At 37.9% G+C, this 21,313-nt stretch overlaps 2 protein-coding genes across 3 annotated transcripts; both read left to right on the forward strand.

Annotated features, from left to right (window-relative positions):
• The first annotated feature begins 634 nt into the window (after positions 1–634).
• LOC134537547 (UDP-N-acetylhexosamine pyrophosphorylase) lies at positions 635–3,610 on the forward strand. The gene has a single exon (XM_063378105.1). The coding sequence runs from the start codon at positions 897–899 to the stop codon at positions 2,406–2,408; it is 1,512 nt and encodes a 503-aa protein (XP_063234175.1). The 5' UTR covers positions 635–896; the 3' UTR covers positions 2,409–3,610.
• Positions 3,611–8,950: 5,340 nt separating this feature from the next.
• Positions 8,951–17,197, forward strand: LOC134537548 (uncharacterized). Of its 2 annotated transcripts, none has more exons than XM_063378106.1 (6): positions 8,951–9,156; positions 10,134–10,208; positions 11,026–11,341; positions 13,349–13,475; positions 14,711–15,015; positions 16,726–17,197. In XM_063378106.1, exons 2-6 carry the CDS (start codon positions 10,181–10,183, stop codon positions 16,889–16,891), a joined length of 942 nt encoding a protein of 313 aa, XP_063234176.1. In that variant the 5' UTR covers positions 8,951–9,156; positions 10,134–10,180; the 3' UTR covers positions 16,892–17,197. The 2 variants fall into 2 exon arrangements, with proteins under 2 accessions (XP_063234176.1, XP_063234177.1); XM_063378107.1 differs by having other exon boundaries at positions 8,956–9,066.
• Positions 17,198–21,313: the final 4,116 nt, after the last annotated feature.

Below are 21,313 nucleotides of genomic sequence, written 5' to 3' on the forward strand. Positions count from 1 at the left end.
CAAGTTTTAACTCGCTCGGGCAAACGATGCGCGAACGCATACAATAGAAAACAAACAAACACACCAGACCACGCACACACATATAAAGATTATTATATGGCAGCATCGACTCTCGTCCCCCATGAAAGAAATTTATCTCCAAAATAATTTCCTCCTCCCGCTCTGAATTAAATAAAATAAAAGGTCCTTCCTTTTGTTTTAAGCTGAATAGGTACGCATTTGTAGTAAAACGATATACACATAATTCCTTGTGCTTTATTTGCTGTTCGCTATAACCTTGACTCTTAAATGCAGTCATGCCGTAAAAACTGCTATTATATTGGAAAATACGACTATGTATGCTAAGTTTTAAGACAAGCAAAAAACTATAGGCACCTACAACTTTTAATTTTTTGAAATATTCGCACTAGGCTTTTGCTATTTACGTCGCATTCTAACAAAAAAAAAATGTTCGTAACAAATCTATTTTATAAAAATATTTGTCAATTATAAATTATATTATTACATTTAAAAATAAAATTACAATGATAAATGGTTGCAACCCTATTAATATTAAAGAAAATGTGACAACAGAACACGGCCATTTGGACTGCACGTTCATTTTGACTATCGTAGTCACTATCGATTCATACATCGAGGAGGCCGTGTTCGAAGTGGAACACAGCGCTGCTCAGCGGACGTGGCGCGAACCAGCGGACAGGTTCTGTGTTGTTTACTATTGGCCTGAAAGTTGAAGTGACGGGCGAGGGGCGACGGCCAGAAGGTGGGAGGAGATCTGGTGTGATGTTGTTAAGTGTGGGAGCGGAGTGGGACGATAAACAGTGCACCTCAGACCTCGCTACGTGGCAGGAGCCCAGCGCACCTCGCGCACACGTAACTTTTCCCCTGACAGCGACATGTTGGACGCGGAGCTGCTGAAGAAGGAGCTGGCGCCTCACGGCCAGGAGCACCTGGTGCGCTTCTGGGGCGAGCTGTCCGAGGCGGAGCGCGAGCAGCTATGCGCCGACGTGCGCGCCGTCGACGTGGCGGAGGTGGTGGAGTACTTCCGGCGCACGCAGGAGACGTCGCGGACCGACCAGCAGAAGCTCGACGACCGCATGAAGCCCATCCCGCCGCACATCCACGGCTCGGCCGTGCGCAGCGGGCCCCGCGAGATCGCCGCCTACGAGGCGGAGGGGCTGCTGCAGGTGTCGCGCGGCAAGGTGGGCGTGCTGCTGATGGCCGGGGGCCAGGGCACGCGCCTGGGGGTCACCTACCCCAAAGGCATGTACGACGTGGGGTTGCCTTCGCACAAGACCCTGTACCAGCTGCAGGCTGAGCGCATCCTCCGACTGGAAGAGCTGGCCTACAGCCGCACGGGCCGGCGGGGGTCTGTAGCGTGGTACATCATGACCAGCGAGGCCACGATGGAGCCCACCCTCCGCTTCTTCGAGCAGCACGCCTACTTCGGTCTCGACCGCAGGAACGTCGTGGTGTTCGAGCAGGGGCTCCTGCCGTGCTTCACCTTTGACGGTAAGATAATCCTCGATGGCAAGAACAGGCTGTCTAAAGCCCCAGATGGCAACGGGGGACTCTACCGGGCTCTCCGGGAGGAGAAGGTTCTCGATGACATGGAGCGGAGGGGCATCGAGTACCTGCATGCACATGCCGTAGACAACATCTTGGTTAAAGTTGCGGACCCGGTGTTCATTGGCTATTGCATCAAGAAGGGGGCGGACTGTGGGGCGAAAGTAGTCGAGAAGACGAACCCCACAGAGGCTGTAGGGGTGGTGTGTGAGGTGGACGGGAGGTTTCAAGTGGTGGAGTACAGCGAAATCACTCCGATGACCGCAGAGCGATGCAACAACGATGGTCGCCTGACATTCAGCGCGGGCAGCATCTGCAACCACTTCTTCACGCGGCAGTTCCTCCGGCATGTCGCCGACCGTCACGAGAGGAAGCTGCGGCTGCACGTTGCCAAGAAGAAGATCCCGTACGTGGATGCGAGCGGCCATCGAGTCGTCCCGGATAAGCCCAATGGCATCAAGATGGAGAAGTTCGTATTTGATGTGTTCCCGTTCTCCGAGCGCTTCGTGACGTGGGAAGTGGACCGCACTGAGGAGTTCAGCCCGGTCAAGAATGCAGACTCCACAGGGAAGGATTGTCCGGCGACCGCTCGGAACGATCTGTTTGCCCTCCACCGACGGTACCTGGAGTTGGCCGGTGGGATGGTCACAGAAACGGAGGAAGACTTTGTGTGTGAGATTTCGCCGCTGGTGTCGTATGCCGGGGAGAATCTCGAAGGTAGTGTTGCAGATGCTAAGTTGCGGTCGCCGATCGTCATTTGGGCAGAAGGGGAAGTCCCAGCGAGCAACGGCACTGTGAACGGCACTGCTGGTTACATCAATGAAATTCACGCTTATGCTTGAATATTTTCGTCGAAAAGTTTCTGTGTGATTTTGGCAATCTTTGGAGAGCAGCTACTCAATCAGCTATTATAAAATTCCAGTGTTTTAAGACAGTTGGTTGCTGTATAAATTTTTAGTGTTATATACAGATGTGCTGGATTTATCGAAGGAACACTGCTGTTAGGTATGGCATTGTGGACCAACGAGTAGTGTAGAGTGGTTGGCCTCTGCATTATGCCTCCAAGGCTGTGCCGGCTGGGAAGTGAAAGCTGTGAGCCGCCGGCATCTCGTAATGGCACGGCATGCTGCCGACTCTTGCACAACCACGCCCGCCCGGCCCACACTTTTACTTTTATTCCCCATGCCCGACTGCCTTGGATCAGCGCTGACTTTGTTACCACATCCTCGCCATGTGGTCTGCAGACCACGCTCAACAAACAGTATTTCTTTCATTTCAGACATGAATATTTGCTGTCATTCTGGTGGGGGATGGGTTTGCTTTCTTCAATTGCATCTGTCTTTTAATTAATAAGCCTATAATGATATATTTATTTAGACAAATCATGTGGTGCAAGTGTACAGACCTTAAAATTTTATTTTTTTAACTGTCAGATAATTTTGATGTCATATTTTATATAATGGTTTATGTATGTACCTGCTTTTTATTATTGTTATGATTTTATAAAATATTGTTTCATTGTTTGCTGATAAATATTCATGATGTCCTTGTAGTTTATCAAATTGTAAACAAGTTTCTTGTTAAAGTGCTGTGATATCACTGGAAGAGAAACTACTTTCTAATGTGGTTAGAAAGTTTGGTCACCAACTGGAACACCATACTTTCTGTCTCTAAAGTCATAACATTTGGCCTTCAGAAAATTTTTGTTTTTATTTATTTTTTAAAAAGATTTATTAGACAAATTTACTAGTTAAAATGTTTTAGAATGCATAAGAATTATTAGATATTTGTTGATGCAATGTCATATTATATTACTGATACTAATTGTTTTTATCATTGATCTAGAATTTATTTGTTGTTGGCTTTGTACTTAAATTATTATGAATCATATTTAAATGTTATGTAAATAAATCCCAGTTTAGGTCCTTCTTGCCTGTACCCATTTCCTAGAGATTACCCCATATGTGTTATAGTATTGCCCTTGTGTCCATGTTTTAGGTACTATTATTAACTAGGGTTTTTATAATAAAGTTCATATCATTATTGCAAGTGTTTTAATGAATAGCAATCCTTGATTGGTAAAAAAAACTTAATGTCAGTGAACATTTTGACTCTGTATTTATTGCGCAATGGTTCACTGAACTATGAAATGATCTGTAACATGATCTGATAACACTTACAGTGGTTCATTTTTAATAAAAAAATATGTGATTTAAAGTGATATCAAAAATTTAAATTTCTGATCTTTTTAGATTCACAATATTTTTTTTTTAAATCCATCATATTCTGGTTTAAGATAATAGGTTAATTTGATATGAATTAATTTTAAAAATATATATATATTTATGTGAACATTTTTTTTATAAATTATATTTATTTAGTACCATTTTCCTGAAATAAAATTTGGAATTTTTAAAATGGATCAGGATGGTTCTTCAAATATTTCAAATGCATTGTTCTCAAAGTATTGATTTTTTATTAATTATATTTATTTAGTACCATTTTCCTGAAATAAAATTTGGGAATTTTAAAATGGATCAGGATGGTTCTTCAAATATTTCAAATGCATTGTTCTCAAAGTATTAATATTCTAGTATATGAAATTTTTTTCTTTATATACAACATACATAAACTTGTAACATATGTTTGCAGATTATTTTTTGTATAAAAATTTTTGTAACTTTTTTATATTGTAAAAAATGGTAAAATTTTAAATAAAAAGAAAATTTATTGTAAATGTATTGCATAACCATACGTGGATCAATATTGACAAGTTCTCTGCAAAACTTCTGTTGATGAAGGAAGTGTTGGTTCACATGTTCGAGAAGATAAAGCATGCGAGCATACATGGTGACTCTTGCACACACATTAGACGACTCTTCCTCTAAGTGCGAGGCAAAGAACTGGTCGCTGGCATTGTGCTTCTGCAAGTCTTTAAGAAGGAAACCTTTAATTATTATCAGGGAAGTAAAGATATACTGAATACCACTACAAAATTTTGGACATTTTGTGCAACAGGGCAACCCAGGACAAACAACAGATTGATTTTAAGTCGTGATCAAAGGTTCGCAACCATATTTACAAAAACTGGGTAGTTTATGTATATTAATGTTACTCGTAATATCTCGCCGTATTTGTAGAGCACATGCGAGCACATTCGCGTCACTTGGTGGCCAGCTAACGGTTCTATAGGTCCCACTCATTGTGGCTTCTAGCTTTTAGCCATGTAGCTGCTTAAGTGAAAACCAATAGCAGTTTATTAGTACTGTGAGTAAATAAATTGGTTATACAAGTTAATAAATATACTTTAGCTCACGGGGCCTTTGATAACCAGGTCCAGCACCCTCTGGCAATTATCTACCCCCCTCCCCCCCTTCTCAATTCACCACCTCAGTCCTCTGGGGAATTCACACACCTGAAAACAAAAGTGACAGTTTCATTATCAGCTATTTTTACAGTCGAAAAAATAATCTTCACAGCAGAAATAAAGTCGTACAGATGCGACAATTTCCTTAAATGATATTCACAACAAAAAAAAATATTTGGATGTTTATAAATGGCTCATACTTAGGATAGTTAGTAAAAGTATCTAACTTTGATTAAATTTGATTAAAGTTAGTGCCTGTTGAGCTAAACTTACAAAATTTAAAAGATAATTAATGCAAAAACTTAATAATTACTGTCACTGTCAGTGTTAAGGAGCCAGGTTTGATTCCTGGGATCAGTACTGGGTGGTGTGATATATAGTAATTGTTCCTTATTGCATATCAAGTTTATATTAAAGTTTTATAATTTTTTTTTTTTCACAATTAACTGTTCAGTTTATTTTAATATTTTACGTTAAAATGCAATTGGATACCTTACACAAAACAATTGCTTCCAGAGACAATGTTCGTTACAGTGTATTCAGTCTATATCAAAGCTGTATATTGTGTATCAAAATCAAAAATATTTTGGTAATATAACAAGTTAAAATTACAAAAACATTCAACTTCTTACTTAATTTCAATTTTTTTTACGTTGAAATACAATTGGATACATTAATATGTTATATAGAACAATTATTGCTCCTGGGAACAATACGTATTCCTCCAAATTTATTAATTTTTGGTAATATTACAGCTTTTTGCATTACAAACTTCTTTCTTTATTTTAATATTTTATTTTAAAATTCAACTGGATAGGTACACAATAGGGAAATATTACCCTCTTGCATATGAGAACATGTTGAAATATTTTTACGACCTATGTGGGGAGAACTGGGTTCGTAAGGGATAGCTCAATTAAGTTTTATTACAGTTTTATTTATTACTAATATTTACATTAAACACAAATCACTGGCACTTAAAAATGTTTATCTAGTCACTCAATGTCTGTCAAGTTCCGCAGTTCGCTCTACTCCCTCAAACTAGGCTCAACAGTGTCCACACACATAGTCTTGCGCCACTCAGTTGCACTCTCGATCCCGTCGCTCCGCGTCACCCACTCTCAGAGGGAGGTCTTTCACCCTCTTCGCCGATGCCACACTTCCCTTCACTCGGAATCCGCTTCGAACTCCGTGGAGGCTGGTGTTGCGGCTTAAGTACTCGGGCGCCCTTCTCGAACCAACGACAGCATTTGTGACGAGTCGCGTCATCCCGGGCCGACCTGACGCCGGAACAGTCGAGAAGGGTGGCGTCGCTTGCTCATGCGTCGGCCCGCGGAATTCTCTAGGCCGCTCAGCGATAGATAACGGCGCCGAGATAGGACAATGTGCGGGGAGCGGAGGGGGGAGGGGGGTAGTGACAACCCTTGTAATCCGGTCAGGCGCACGTGGCATGGCTTATGTCAGCGGGCCTCACGTGGCCGCCGTACAGGGCCACCAGCCAGCTACGAACTTCGCATCGCGGTCTGTCTCTCGCGTTCGTAACAATATGTTGAATTTTAAATAATTATTCAAACATTATGAGCCTGGGAATATGAATAAATGAATTGATGTCCTAACGTCTCTTCGACATTGTGGTTATTAGACAAGACAAGGAGTGAAGTGTTGATGGAGTGTGGATGCAATGTTGTGGAATACAGACCACCACGTAAAAACCCACAGGCTCACAGCAACTGCCGTCACGTTTCTCACCTGCAAAAATTGGTAGAGTATTGCTGGGAGGCAAATAATCTGACCATTCAGCCACTGTTTCTCACCTGATGGGAATCCACAATTAAAAGGGTTTGCTTCAAACAAACCTTTTAAAGGCAAGGCAGCACAAACTCCAGTGTTAAATCTCTTCACTTAGTATTCTAGTTAAGAAATTAAAAACAAAATAAAATCTGTTAATAATGTTAGCTATCTTCTGTGATCACTTATTCAATACAAATTTCCCAATTTGTATGTGCTAATTAAAACACATTTCAAAGGAAAGAGTGGTAGTGGTAACAATTTACAAGGGCAATTGGGATAAGACAACCCGGCGAACTATAGACCAGTCAGCCTGACATCGTGGGTAGGAAAAGTACCTAATGGAGAGGCTGGTGGGCAGTAGTTATATGGTGGGAGTAATGAATGACCTAGGTTGGGTGGACAAGAGACAGCAAGGATTCAGGAGAGTGTTTTCAAGTGAAACACAGATGGCAGGGTTGCTGGAGTTCTGGTGGAAGTGGTGGACAGGGGGAAGCATGCAATTTTCATAGACTTTGAAAAGGCATTTGATAGAGTACCTCGCAAGAGGCTAATGGAGAAGGTAGAGATGTTGGTGAATGATGAGAGGGTGGTTAGTTGGGTAGGAGACTTCCTGAGGAATAGAAGGCAAAGGGTGAGGGTGGGCGAGGAAATGTCTGAAGAGGGGGAAGTGACGTCAGGAGTTCCGTAAGGGAGTGTGTTGGGGCCCCTGCTGTTCATGATTATGATGAATGATATTGAAGAGGGAATAGAAGCCAAGATGAGAGTATTTGCGAATGATTGCGTAGTGTATGAGGTGGTGGGGGAAGGGGTTCATCTGCAAGGTGACTTGAGCAGACTGGAACAGAAGACGAAGCAGAATGGAATGTTGCTGAATGTTGAAAAGACGAAGGTGGTCAGATTCATGAGGAAGAGAAAGGTAACGAGGGAAGTATGTATGTGGAAGGGGCAGGAGACAAAGGAGGCCGAAGAGTATAAGTACCTGGGGGTGACCCTTCAAAATAACTTGGGATGGGCAAAACAAGTTCAGCAGGTGGTGAGTAAGGGTGGGAGGGCGTTGGGGCTGCTTGGCAGGACCCTGCAGGGAGTAGGGAGAAGGCATACTCCACATTGGTCAGGCCAGTGATGGAGTATGGGGCTGTGATCTGAGACCCCTACCTAACTAAGGTAATGGAGCTGGAGAAGGTGCAGCTTGGAGCAGCGAGGTGGGTGATTGGTATGTGGACGAGAAGGGAAGGGCAAGAGGGGGATATGCTTTATCCGACTGAGATTATTAAGGAGCTAGGGTGGGAAGCATGACAAGGAAGGAGAAGAGTGGAGAAGTTAGTCAGACTGTATAAGATGATAAAGGATGAAAAAAAGGGGGGGGGGGGGGCCCTTGGAGCAGCTGGGGACTAGGATACACAGGGGTGGTTATAAAGGGCGAAGAGATCACAGATGTAAGCTCCATAGGGACTGGAGGTGAACGGAAAGGGGAAGGAAAACATTTTTCTCGGCAGGACAGGAAGGAAGTGTAATGGGTTGGATGAAGACATGGTAGGGGTGCAAGCTGCAAAGGCTCTTGGGAGAATGCATAAAAGAGAGGAGGGGGGGGAAGTGAGTAAAAATAGAGGACTCATTGTGACCGGGTGAAAGCCCAATTGCAAGAATGATAATAATAGTTAGGATTGTTGATTTTTAATTTTTTCGTAACAAAAGCTAATTTCATATGGGTCCTACATTTTACACCCACACCCTAAATTTTCATTTAGCCGGCACAGCTAAACATGCATGTACATTTCTCTTACGCATTCACAGGAGCATGCAGTTATGTGGTGCAGAATAAGACCTTGAAATAGGTGAGAATTGACGGAAATTATGAATTTAATATTATGAACTATTTTTCATAGTGTAATATTTTTAGGTTATGCAGAGCAAAAAAATATATTAAAAAGTAAAGAAGTAAAATTAATTAAAATTTATAACATCTATGGGGAAATATAAATGTAACAAATTGAAATAGAAATAATTAAATTAGAAAACGATGTTAAATATTTACGTAATTTTTAAAATATAAGTTTTTTTAACTTAATTTTGAAATACATATATTTCATTATTAAAATGTTTCACATAAAATTACTTTACATCTCATTATTTAAAAAAATAAATATTTTAATTGTTAATAATACCCATGCATTCACATATTTCCCTCTTACAATACACCTATTTGTACTCGCATAAAATAAAAAGTGCAGACCGTAGGTGGATTGGATAATCTTCGGTGCAGACCATACGAACAATGGATGATTATATTTTGTGCGGTATTTTGGGATTCCGCATAACTTGTACGATAAACTAAAAAATCAGTATCCTTTTCCAAATATTTGTGTTTTTTCAATATTTGGACTACGCTAAAAAATAGCTTATTTGACAAGATAATTTCGTTAGCGAGCCCTGTGAGTAGTCGCCGAGTGTTGTTTTGACGTAACTATGTAGATGGTTATGAAAGTAGATCACGTTATTTACAGTTTTTACAGCCTCCCACCAACGTCTATAGAAAACTACATACATATTTTTATTTTTGAAAGCCTTTATGAATTAAATTGCACGTAGTAACACATGTTAATTACTTCCCCAAATTGGCTGTTAATAATTTTCTGTTTGTTTTTACATGAAAGATCACGTAAAAGAAGTATCATCTCTATGTTACACAAGTTTAAAGGATTTGTGACCATTAAAACTCTACAAGTTAGATGTATGAGAAGTTTTACATATTCTTGTAAATGAAAGAGGCTTGTGTATTTGGCTTAACTAAAGAAAGACAATTATAATAGCATTTTTAACTATATTGCAGATAAACCCTCTGCATTTGTATCATAGTTGACAAGATGTAACCTCCAAAAAGCAGTCTGTGATAGAAACAGATCCAGAGGTTGGAATAAAAAAAATAGAGGGAAGGGCAGTGGGATTGCCAGGGAGAACTTTGCAGGGAACAGGAAGGAAGGTGAAGAAAAGGCGTACTACATGTTGGTGATATCGATTTTGGAGTATGCGGCAGAAATTTGGGACCTGTATCTGGTAACGGACATTAAAGATCTGTAGAAGGTACAGTGCAGGGCAGTGATATGGTTACCTAATGAGTATGCGAAAGAGAAGGGAAGGGGAGGAATGGGAGACTCCTTAAGACTGTCAGTGGTGATCAAGGAGCTGGGGTGGGAAACACTACAAAGGAGGATGTGGGTAGAAAGGCTCCTAAGACTGTACAAGGAAATTGCTAAAAATTAATCCAAACACTTGTTATTGCTTGTCCTGAACACAATTTCTTATCTTGTACATAAATTCAAAAAATCAACATTATTATTTTTATTATTAAATTCAGTTTAATGGTGTGTAATGATGGTATATAGTATTTTTCACATCATCACATTTGCAGGTATACAGTGAAGACATTGAAGAAAGTGATCTTCTTGGCCCAGGATAATGGATGTGCAAGGAGAGAATCAGAAAGGTTGGAAGTTTTCAAAAATCTTTGTGCTGGCATTGTTGTTTTGGCATCTGATTTGGAGTTTTTTTGATTTTAAAAATTTATTTTAAAACATACATGTTCGTCTGGTTGATAATAATATATATATTTTTAAAGAAAAAGGTCATTGTTTATGGCAACTTCTAGTTCTTTATTTGTACTGAAACAATTTTAGGTATGGATTGAGATAGATTATGTTTTGATGGTAAATATCTTACTTCACGACTTTTCTGCAAAGTAAAAATAAAATTACGAAAATACCATTTTGCAACACTGGAGACTTTCCTGACCTGCCTATCTCATACTATGGTAAAACTATTGATAGAAATTACAAATTATAAATACTTGAATTATAAACTGTTGCCGAATAAATACTTAAATTATCTGTTGGGTAGAATCAAAGATGATAATAAAAATGAACGTAAGAAATAAGCCACTGAAGACAAATTGGAAGAGTTAATGAATTAAAAATAAATACTTAAAATACAGAAACAAATTTAATGAGCAACAAAATTTGCTTGGATACAGTATTAAAAAAAAAAGGTTCTGTGTATAGATTCAAAACATTGATTATTTTAAGCTTACAATAGTGTTTTTAGAAAATACATATTAACGTAGCACTGGCATAATGATGTGGCATGTGTTTGTGAATTTGTCTCGGTGGAAATATGAGATGCTCCAGTCCATTCCATTGCATCAGTGTAATCAAGTTTACTCATGGAGTGACAGCATTGCTCTCTGGAGTTGCTCACGTTAATTAATGCCTTGGTTCGACTAACCAGCCGTCGTGCGCGTGTTCCAGACGCTAAGCGCAGTGCCGATGATGCAGAGGTGTCCGAGCCCAAGAGGCAGCACACACTGTCTGCTGAGCTGCCCTCTGCCGACAGCAGCGAGGTCACGAAGAAGGCACAGCCTCATTCTCGCTGGGACGTGCCACCTGGCGAAGGTGGTGAAAAACCACCGCCCGAGAAGTCATTGATCGAGGAAACCGAGTATGGGAAGTTCTTGATCTTGGAATTATGGGGGGACAACCATAAAACCATCTTGAAGAGGTCGTTGCAGGTGTGCGACCTTCACTATGACATTATTGTAAAGCAATTGAATGAAGACTCAAAGTGGTAAGTTTTTCAAGAACGTTTTATTATTTTACTTTGATTGTTAATTTTTACAAAATTTCATGTAGTTCTGAACATTACTTTTGAACTTTTTGGGGGTCACGTAGGAAATCTGAGTCCTATTCCTCGAGTTTTTGCAAGTGCAAAATGATTGCAGTTAGCCAGTGGGTTACTCTGTACACCATCTTACAGTTTTACCCCTTTCCATCTCTAATTGATGTCATAGAAACATTAAACCATAATAATTAACCTATTAATTTGTTGGTGGTTTGGCTGGTAGCTCTGCCTCCTTACCGCAGAAACAATACCATGGACACGTGTCTTATCTGGAGCAGGGTCACCGTTAACACTGAGGCTGGTCTTACTTGTTCATTATAGTTTTCTTCTCAAATCTTTCTGTGTTATCTCCAACTCCAATAATGGATGTTCGTGTCTTAAAAAGTTCAGAAAATACACTGAAAATTGAAATGGATCCAAAATAACTACCTACATGTACTGACATGAAGTTGTGTTGATCTATACATTTATTAACCTACAAATATTAATAATTAAATCATTCATAAAATCATCCATAAACATTAGAACTGTCAAAATATTAACTGAAAGTTTTGACGTGGCATCGTCTAATAAATCGATGAACGCCGGCTGCACGCACGAAAAAGTGTCCCGTAACGCACATTGTCCCACTACGATGTGTCCCGTTACGCTTATTGTACGCTTGCGCCGCATCTATCTCTCTTCCACTCGATTGGAACAACCATAGATTTGACTCATGTTTTCGTCGTTTGAATTATTAATATTATTTAATTTAACGATCGTCCACCGATTTTCAGCACAATCGGTACGGTTATTTAAAAGTAATGTTGAATTTTCAAATACGTTTTTGTACGAACAATGGTGTTTTACAGTTACACATAATAATTCAAATTACACCGGGGATCTTTTGCACAATGTTTTAAAAAATATTGTAACACATTATAAATAAGTTTGGTGTATTTGGGATGCGTATTTGTTATAAAATCGTATTATAAAAACGAAATAATATTATTCCCCTACGGTGCTTCCATCTACGGTGACGGACGCAAACCGAATAAATTGCTTTATCTACCCGCTTCCACTGCAACCAGGCACTCGTTAATACATATTTTCCTTTGTTTATCGCAAGAGGCGTTATTATTAATGAATTATAAATAAAATTTCATGCCCGGGGCCTCAATTGCATATCATTTTGAGCATTGGAAGACATAAAAACGTAAAATATTCTCGACGAATTTTAATCTCTGCCCCAGCACACCACGAGCGTCTGGGTTGGTGATTAAAGCCGAAATTATTTCTTAAACTTACTAATACTTTTTTATTAACTGCAAGGACATTTTTATTAAATTCTACGTTTAATTTCACGACGAACAAACTTCGTCGTTAAATGTGTAATTGCGAAAAAGTGTAAAACATTCTCGACGATCTTGAAGTTAAATAGCAAACATGTATAAAAGTTATAGTTAAAATAATCTCTTCATTAAAGTAATAAACATATTTGAATTAATGAGTGCAAATAAAAGTAAATTTATCAATTAAATTGTATATTTCATTTCACTCCTTCTTTGTATCCATACAAAATAGTGATAATTCAATAAAAATGATTCAATTTTATTCATAAAAGTATGCAATCATTTCATCAATGTTTTGTTATGACGTCACGTTAAACTATCATCCGTAAACTGACTTTACAACCATTTTTTTTTATCATACATTAAAAACCCAATTTAACAACCTAAAAACAAATGTTTTCCAAACGTCACTATTAAAAATACAAGAAATTGTGTGGGTACCTATTTAAATCAGTAAACTAATTAATGAACTATTAGTGGTCTATAAAAAAAAGTAATGAATTATTATTTTTGTATTTTATCAAACTTTGTTGCTTTGGTAATGTGTAGTGTATGTGTGTGTCAAGGTGTTCATTTGGATCTTGGTTCGTAGAGAAACTTTAAAATGTTTTACTCACTCCAGGAAAGCTACGTTGTTTATCAAGGACAAACCAGTAGCACATGGTGAGGGTGTGAAGCCTAAGAAAGCTAAACAGGCAGCAATCATGAACGCAGTGGAGAAACTGAAGGAGACTTGCTACACTTTAAAGGTGTGTGACTGTACAAGCTGCTGTTTATGTAGTCTGTTTGCAGCCATTTTGTAGAAAGCTGTTGTCAGCATGACAGGTATACTAATGGAAGGTGTGCCATAAAAAAATAATTGGAATTAATGAATCACTAATTTAACTATGTATCTATTCCAACTATCATTTAAGCAGCATTTCGATGATAATGTAAAATATGACTGAGTAAAAGACAACCTCAAGTATATAATAGATTTCAATGTACGCCAACATAAGTTGGCAAAGTTTTCTAATGTTTTAGACATGCAGCAACTACAAATGCTTTGAGTTCAGTGTTTTCCATTATGGTATGCTAAATACCTTTGTGAAAAGTTTAAGTACCTTCTCTTAATTCCATGTACTTAGTAGTTATTATTAAACTTTCCCTGGTATACATCTAGTTAATGTTTAATTAAATATATAAATCATACTTTTTTTTGACACTTAATTTTGCACCAATAATTTTTGAGCACCATCAAAAATAAAAACTTATGATTGCAACCCTTTGCTGTCATGAGATGAACATTAATTAAACGAATATTACTGTCTAAAGGTAATATTTACTTGTTAATGAGCTGAAATATTTATACCTGAGCGTCTTTCAGTTCACATGGTCTGGGAATCAGCCAAATTACTCCTTTTAAGTTTGAGAATCTGCTTTGTTCATTCAAAAGTTGTGTTTTAAGCCATAGTTTTACTATATTTTGATTATACTGTGTATATAGTTCAGTGAATTTGGATTATAATGTGTAAAACCAGTTAAAATAAATTATAAACTATTTAGTTGGCAGAGTTTATTCATGGCAATAAGCAATAACTAAAAGGGCTGCATTTATTTTTTCTGTGAGAGTATCTTCACTAAGTGATGAGAAATAATTTTTAAGTAGTAGAGATGTCTTTCTTAAAAATTATGCAATTTAATTAAAATATAAATAATTTCCCCCCACCCCCCACCCAAATGGATACCATTAGAAATAGCCAATAGGGCTCTGAATACTAATGTTTATGCTGTTCTTAACTATTGTATTTGTAAATTTGTTTGTTTGCAAAACATAATGAGTAGTTTCAGTTTTGCAGTTTGGTTGGTAAAGTTTTTTCTACTGATAGTTTTTTTTTTTTTTTTTTTAAATTTCTTTTGATTCACATGCTGCAATGTTTGCGTGTTGATACAGATTGGAAACTTGCGGTGAGTAGCGCACGTGAGCGCCGGTGTGTTGTCGCAGGAGAGGCAGCGGGAGGTGACGGGGATCGTCGTGACCAAGGCCCTGCTGCAGGAGCTGGCTCAGCTGCCCCACGGAGACGCGGGCAGCGCCCTCGAGCGCCTGCTGGGGCGGCCGGACCTGCGGCAGTGCGACATGCAGGGGGCGGGGCCCGGCTCCAAGAGGGGCAAGCCCATCAAGGTCATGTCCACGATCGAGTTCCGCCAGGTGGCCGAGCGCCTGCTGCAGGAGTACATCGCCCTGGACACCTGGGACGACCTGGTGCTCAGCAACGAGTTCGTGGACGAAGAGAAGCAGATCCTGCGCGAGTGAGTAGTTCTCAGCACACATTACATACTTGTGATTATTAGTGAGTTTGCCAAGAATTTTTAAAATAATTTATTAAAAATAATCTAGTTACTATTCACAGTGACTTAAACTGTTTTAAATAAACAAGCAGCAGTTGAAAGAATAGGTACCGTGTTTTCTCGCATAATCGTCGCAGATTTTATTCTAAAATCATGTTTGAAAAGTAGGGGTGCGACCATTGTGCGGAAAAAATTTTTTTGTTAGGTAAAGTTATTCATAAAAACAAATCCCGTTCATGGAAAGTACGTTTAATTAAAAAAAGGCGGAGTATACAAGAGCAAGCCAAACAATCTATATTAATAATTCCTTAAACAAAAACCTTTCTTCAACTTAAAATAGAAAAACCAAAACTCTAACGCGAACGCGTGAACTAACGTGTCGTAGTGTACACACTTGCCACGAAAGAATGCGGGCTACCAAATGTAGTTAACTCGGCACCTGACAGAGAGCGTGCGCGCGCGTTGGATCCAATCGGCGAGATATCGATATTCGACTACGTGCGCGCGCTCTATACGGGAAGCAACATAACCAAACATGAATGATGCGCTGGCTACATTTTTATAAGCGGTACGCCGCGGTAACGCAGACAATCAGATAAAGGAAATACCGTTTAAAAACGTCTTTAAAAGAACATTTACACGTCAGACAACTTTGTATTTCCGTTAATTAAATAAATAAGTGGTAATGACCGAAATTAAATTTTATATTATACCTACACCGCGGCGACGCAGACGATCAGATAAAGGAAATAACTTTTAAAAACGTCTTTGTAAGAAAATTTACACGCCAAACAACGCCGTATTTTTCCGTTAATTTATTAAGTAGTGGTAATGAACGAATAAATATTAAATTTCTACTTTAAAATACATCGTTTTATATGGAAAAGATACCTACACAAAGCGTTCGGCATACACTAGCGGGACCAAAAACATCATGCGACGTTTACGCGAGAAGTTTTTTTATCCCAATTTTGACAGCCAAAAATATGGTTGCGACGATTACGCGCGTGTGACGATTCTGTGATAAAACACAGTATTTCGCTTGCAGTTCGAGCTCAAAAGCCGCCGTTCACAAGCGCACAGAAAATTCTCTAGTTATATTCGTACACTCGTCTAGCAGTACGTAACTTTCCGCTGATTCTACTAAAAAAAATTAATTACGCTTTTACACTTGCGTTGCTCTCTTAACTTAGGAAATAACTGCAGGAACATGTTTAAACAGAAGTTTACAAGTCCTGCCGGACAAGCAGATTTTCTACTTATAATATTTCTTCTGCCTCCATCTGTACGTACTAATTATGGAAAAAGATTTCACAAACCCACTCTCCAATTTCTTACCTCCATGATTTGATGTTATGCGAGGCTGCTGAATTGAGTGTGGTGGTGCCTGGCAGTGCAATGTATGAAACATCTCTCATACATACTTTCCAGACCTTTTTTGCATTATGTAAACTTTTTTTTGTGAACTCTGTAAGGCAGAATACGGAACTTGCACAAAATTAATATTGGTTTTTATAGAAATATTACATGTTTTGGTCAGAGAAAAATTCTGTAAAAATCCTGGTCAGGAAAAGACAGGGAATTATGTTTGTGGGTTTTGCTTGACAGTCTGTAGATATTGGCGATATGTCTCGTGTACTTCACCATAAATGACTTTTTTTTTTCCCCCAGGTATGCTGAGAAAATGGATTTGAAGAATAAAGTGTTCTACAGGTCCAAGAAGATCAAATACATGACTATTTTAAAGAAGGTGTCGTTTTGGAACAAGGCCAACAGGATCATGTCCGGGTGGGTGAGCTCGAGGTTCGAGTTGATCCCGCCTCACGTTGCGAACTAGTCGTGGCCAGCGGCTGCGGTTCTTGCTGCAGAGCCGGCCGTCTTCCTTGCCAGCCCGCAGACCGCGGTAGCGTGCAGAGTTTGCTGACCCCCCAGTCTGTCGAGACTACGGCTGGACAGCCATCTGGCTAGCCATTACAACAGTTTTCACAATTGCTCTGTGTATATGTGAGAGGGTTAGTGTGGTGCAAACTCTGCTTTTTTTTCCCTTGGGATTCATGAAACATTTTACATTTGACTCCCGAATTTACGACCCCGGGGAATAAATACCCTCTCGAAGTAAGGGATCGTCCATTAATCATAATCACGTGAGGCTCGAAAGGGGGGGGGGGGGGGGGGGGGTTTCCGGAAAAATCACGAAATATCACAAGGGGGGAGGAGGTTTGTAGAGAGATATCATGTGTATTTATTTTTTCACGCGATTTCTACTAAACCGAAAAGCGACGCGTGACCTTGACTTGCCGTAGCCCGGCAACAATATCCCCGCCCAGCTCGGCTTGCCAGTCGCCAGTAAGACTGTGATTTTGGCGCCGAATATACATGCTGTGCTTAATTTTCCAGAATTAAATTAGATTATACCTATATTTAAAGATAATATTCTGAAATTTTTAAAAATATTTTGTACCGAAAAATTACACGTGATTTATTGGGGGGGGGGGTTAGTCTAAAACATCACCACAAATCACTAGGGGGGAGGGGGGGTTAAAAATTTGCTAAAAAAACATCACGTGATTAATGGACGACCCCTAACAACCCATTTTTGCTAACGAATTCAAAAAATTTAAGGCAGAAAAATTAACTATGCTCATTTATTTTGGGCTGTATGCTTTGTGATTCTCTTCTTGAAAACTTTTTATTTCCCAGCTATGTGTGCATTGTGTACGAAGGTCATCATCATTCACTGTTCCTGTTATCACCCAAGAGATCCTGTAGCTCTTGCATCCTCATGTTGCCAACCTGACTTGGTTGTATGTCTGTGAGACTGGTAATAGCCCGGTCAAGCCAGACATGCAAGGTTACAAAAAATTGTCGTAGAGCTGAAATTTTGTACGAATGTTCGGAACACCATTGTAAATGAAATGTGAAACGTCCCCATCGATGCGACTAAGAATAGCACAGGACAAACTGCGTGCAAAGACGACACCGCACCACGACTCATAGTTAGAGGAACAAAGCCAGCACCAAACATACATGTTTAAATTTTTCAAGATTATATTTTATTCCACCAGCTAAAAATATTGCCTTTATTGTGTTGGGGAATAGTTTTACGCAGCATCGTTGTTATTCAAAGTGCATATATATTGGTAAACCTACAAAATTTTGCCGTTCGTAACTGTTTACTTCAATCTTTTGTGAATTACTGGCCCCAAAGCCTACGAGTGCTTGGTGCTGTTGTAACTTTCACTTTGCTGCATCCTAACGAAAAAGATCCCATCGTCGCAATAAAGCTGGACATGAAGAAGCTGCAATAAAATAAATCACGTGTGAGATACGTAATGTGTATGTGGTGAATTGCGATAAAAATGAAATAAACCGAAAAGCATCTCGAAAAACAGCATTACACAGAAATGAAATTTAATACGTATATGTACCATATAGCACCAAAATGAAGTATTATTTAACGTAAACTTAATTTAAATAAATAAAAAAAAGTAATTGTGTAATGTTTCAAATTCAAGTAATGTCCGTTCCAGACAGAATATTTTTACCAAAGTGCACATAAAAAAAATTAATTTTAATATTTTTATGGACTTAGGTGCATCTCTTATTGAATCACTTTCAAACTTCAAATGCTCACTAATTTATTTTTATTTCTCTGATTGCATAGGTTACCTATTATGAATTATTCTATAGTAACAATACAGCATTAATTTAGACCACTATTTTGGTGGAGTAACTATTACTAAACAGCTTTTATAAACACAGAAATCTTATGTTTTAAAAATGAAATTGGACTAATAATGAAACCATTAATTCTTGTCTCTAGTAACATGGCATGAAGAATGCACCACATATAAATACTGTATTTACCCGCATATGGGTAGCATATTTTGTTTTAAAATTGATCCTACCTTATAAAACATTGTATATGTGACCACTCTTTTTTATATTATTCTATAAATTTTTAAGCAATTTTCATGCAACATCTACAATCTGGGATGTGCATGTATTTTGATTTTTTTGGCAATAGACATCTGCTAGAGCATGAAACCCATGATGTGCAACAGTGAACTTCTGCATTGTCCCAAGGAACGTGCTGATTTTTATGTTAGAAAGTCATATTTTCAGAGATCATTTTCATTTTATTTCTTATGCAAGTATTTTCACTGTTATCTGCATCCCTTCAACAATGAACAAGAAACAATTTCATTATTTACGAAAAGACAATCAAAACTTTATTTTTCATTGTTGAAATTCAGAAATTTAACAAGGTCAATGGAAAGAAGCAGTAAAATTTTTGTTGGCATACATGCCACGTGTCACTAACGTGCTTGGTACTGACAGAGACAACTTTCCTTCTAAAAAAAAATCATTGAATAAAGATAAGTGCAACAAAAATGGCCAGTAACTAGTAACTTTTGTAGTAAAATTATTGAAGATAAGTATAATGTAAAAAATTAAAAAATATTGCCAAAGCCAAATTTAAATTACAGTAACTGAAACACTTTAGTAAGAGAGTAAACCATTTTTTTTTTGTAACTTATACATTTGACTCTAAATAGGTTGCATGTCCGTGTATTTATGTCTGTTAGCTATCCTTTAGGAAAATGTATCAAGAGGTACCTAGTTACTTATGGCAGAGACAATGATACCATCTGTTGTGGCTGTAGTTCTCAAACCCAGGGTTCAGGGTTCATGACCCAAATAAGTCACAGCTGGTTCTTGAGAACAAAATTTAACAAAATTTTAATCAATACTATATATTCTGCCACGTGCTTTTTTTTTTTTTTAAATTTAAATTTTTATTCTGTACGTGTGAGTGAAGAATTCTTGTAAAATGTTTGGAATAAGTGTTTGTACTTTCACACTTAACAAGTGCAAGAGTAAAGAGAGTACTCTGTTTTGCTAAAATTTCAAATAAACATTTTTCAGATGTACATATGTCCTTAAAACTTGATACATATATGATTTACAAAAATAACATTCAAATTTTTTTTTTTTTTGCTGACCAAAAATATGGAGCCTTAATTTTAATCCCAGCAGTTGAGTTAATTTAATGAATCAATGTTCTGAAAAATAGCCTGTTTCACTTGTAAAACATCCACTAAATAAATATATCTTTGATTATCAAATTAAGAATATAAATTAAAATATTTTTATCCTATTTTAATAAATATGTATCTAGACAATTATCGATAAATGAAGAAAACCTCTTATGTAAGATAATCTTGCAATTACATGTGTCATAAAATATTAATTTTAAAAGAATGTACAAATACTTCTTTAGTGCTATGAGATGGATTTACAATAAAATGACAAATTCTAAATTTTCTTTTTATTTTAATCCCTTTGACCTTCGACAAATGTGAGCTAAGGGTTCTTGCTGCTCTAATATAATAAAGCATGCAAGTACCTAGTGCTCAGCTACCCTCAATTCAAATGAATAAAACCTGAGACTTCCAAGAATCAATAGTTAAACAAATAGTAGAACTGACCAGATTTTTTTTTACCCTAAGCAAGGGAAATAGGTAGAATACAATCCTGTGTCTGGATGCAAAAGTTCTATCTTTTTAAACACAGTACATAAACACAAACAGGTAAACATTTTTGATACATCAGTTTTTTCTAAAAAAAAATCTTAATCATTACTATGATTAGCAAATATACATCAATTATAATTATATATTTATAAAATCATGTTCCCATAAGCTTGATGAGAAGTTGTACACCAAACTAAAGCTATTCTACATTAAACATGACCAAAGGCTTTTTTTTATTTTTATTTAGTGTGTGTGGGGGGGAGGGGGGAAGTAAAAATAGACAGTAGTATTGAATAAACTCTTACTTTGATCACTGTACACTTTTGGATTTTTTAAACATGTTTACTAAACCTGTTAACCTGAAGTAGTGTGGTGTTCCATGTTTCAAATTTGGAAATACAGAATAATGGCTGTCAGGCATTCTTAGTATTAAAGAATTGTACAGAACTGGAATAAGAACCACAGTGTATTCAAGAGTTTTTTTAATCTGAGCTGGCAAAAATCACAAAAAAAAACTATCACTGAGTGACAAATTTCAATGGAAAGTCTCTGTGAACAGCACAGCATGCCTGCTGACCAAGCAATTGAAAAAAAAAATACCTATGTATGTATTCAGCACTTCTGTAGGGCACTAATTCTCAATAGTAGACAACATAGTTAAACACTTGCAACACAAACTTAGTCTAATCACCAAGTAAATTCAAAAAGTCTTCCAGTCCCTA

This window comes from Bacillus rossius, chromosome 12, assembly GCF_032445375.1.
Source record: "Bacillus rossius redtenbacheri isolate Brsri chromosome 12, Brsri_v3, whole genome shotgun sequence".
NCBI lineage: Eukaryota > Metazoa > Arthropoda > Insecta > Phasmatodea > Bacillidae > Bacillus > Bacillus rossius.

Coding starts and splice junctions, on each gene's coding strand:
- LOC134537547 (XM_063378105.1), top strand. CDS start 897: ATGTTGGACGCGGAGCTGCTGAAGAAGGAGCTGGCGCCTCACGGCCAG.
- LOC134537548 (XM_063378106.1), top strand. CDS start 10,181: ATGGATGTGCAAGGAGAGAATCAGAAAG. Junction 10,209..11,025: donor GCAAGGAGAGAATCAGAAAG/GTTGGAAGTTTT, acceptor CGCGTGTTCCAG/ACGCTAAGCGCAGTGCCGAT. Junction 13,476..14,710: donor AGACTTGCTACACTTTAAAG/GTGTGTGACTGT, acceptor GTGTTGTCGCAG/GAGAGGCAGCGGGAGGTGAC.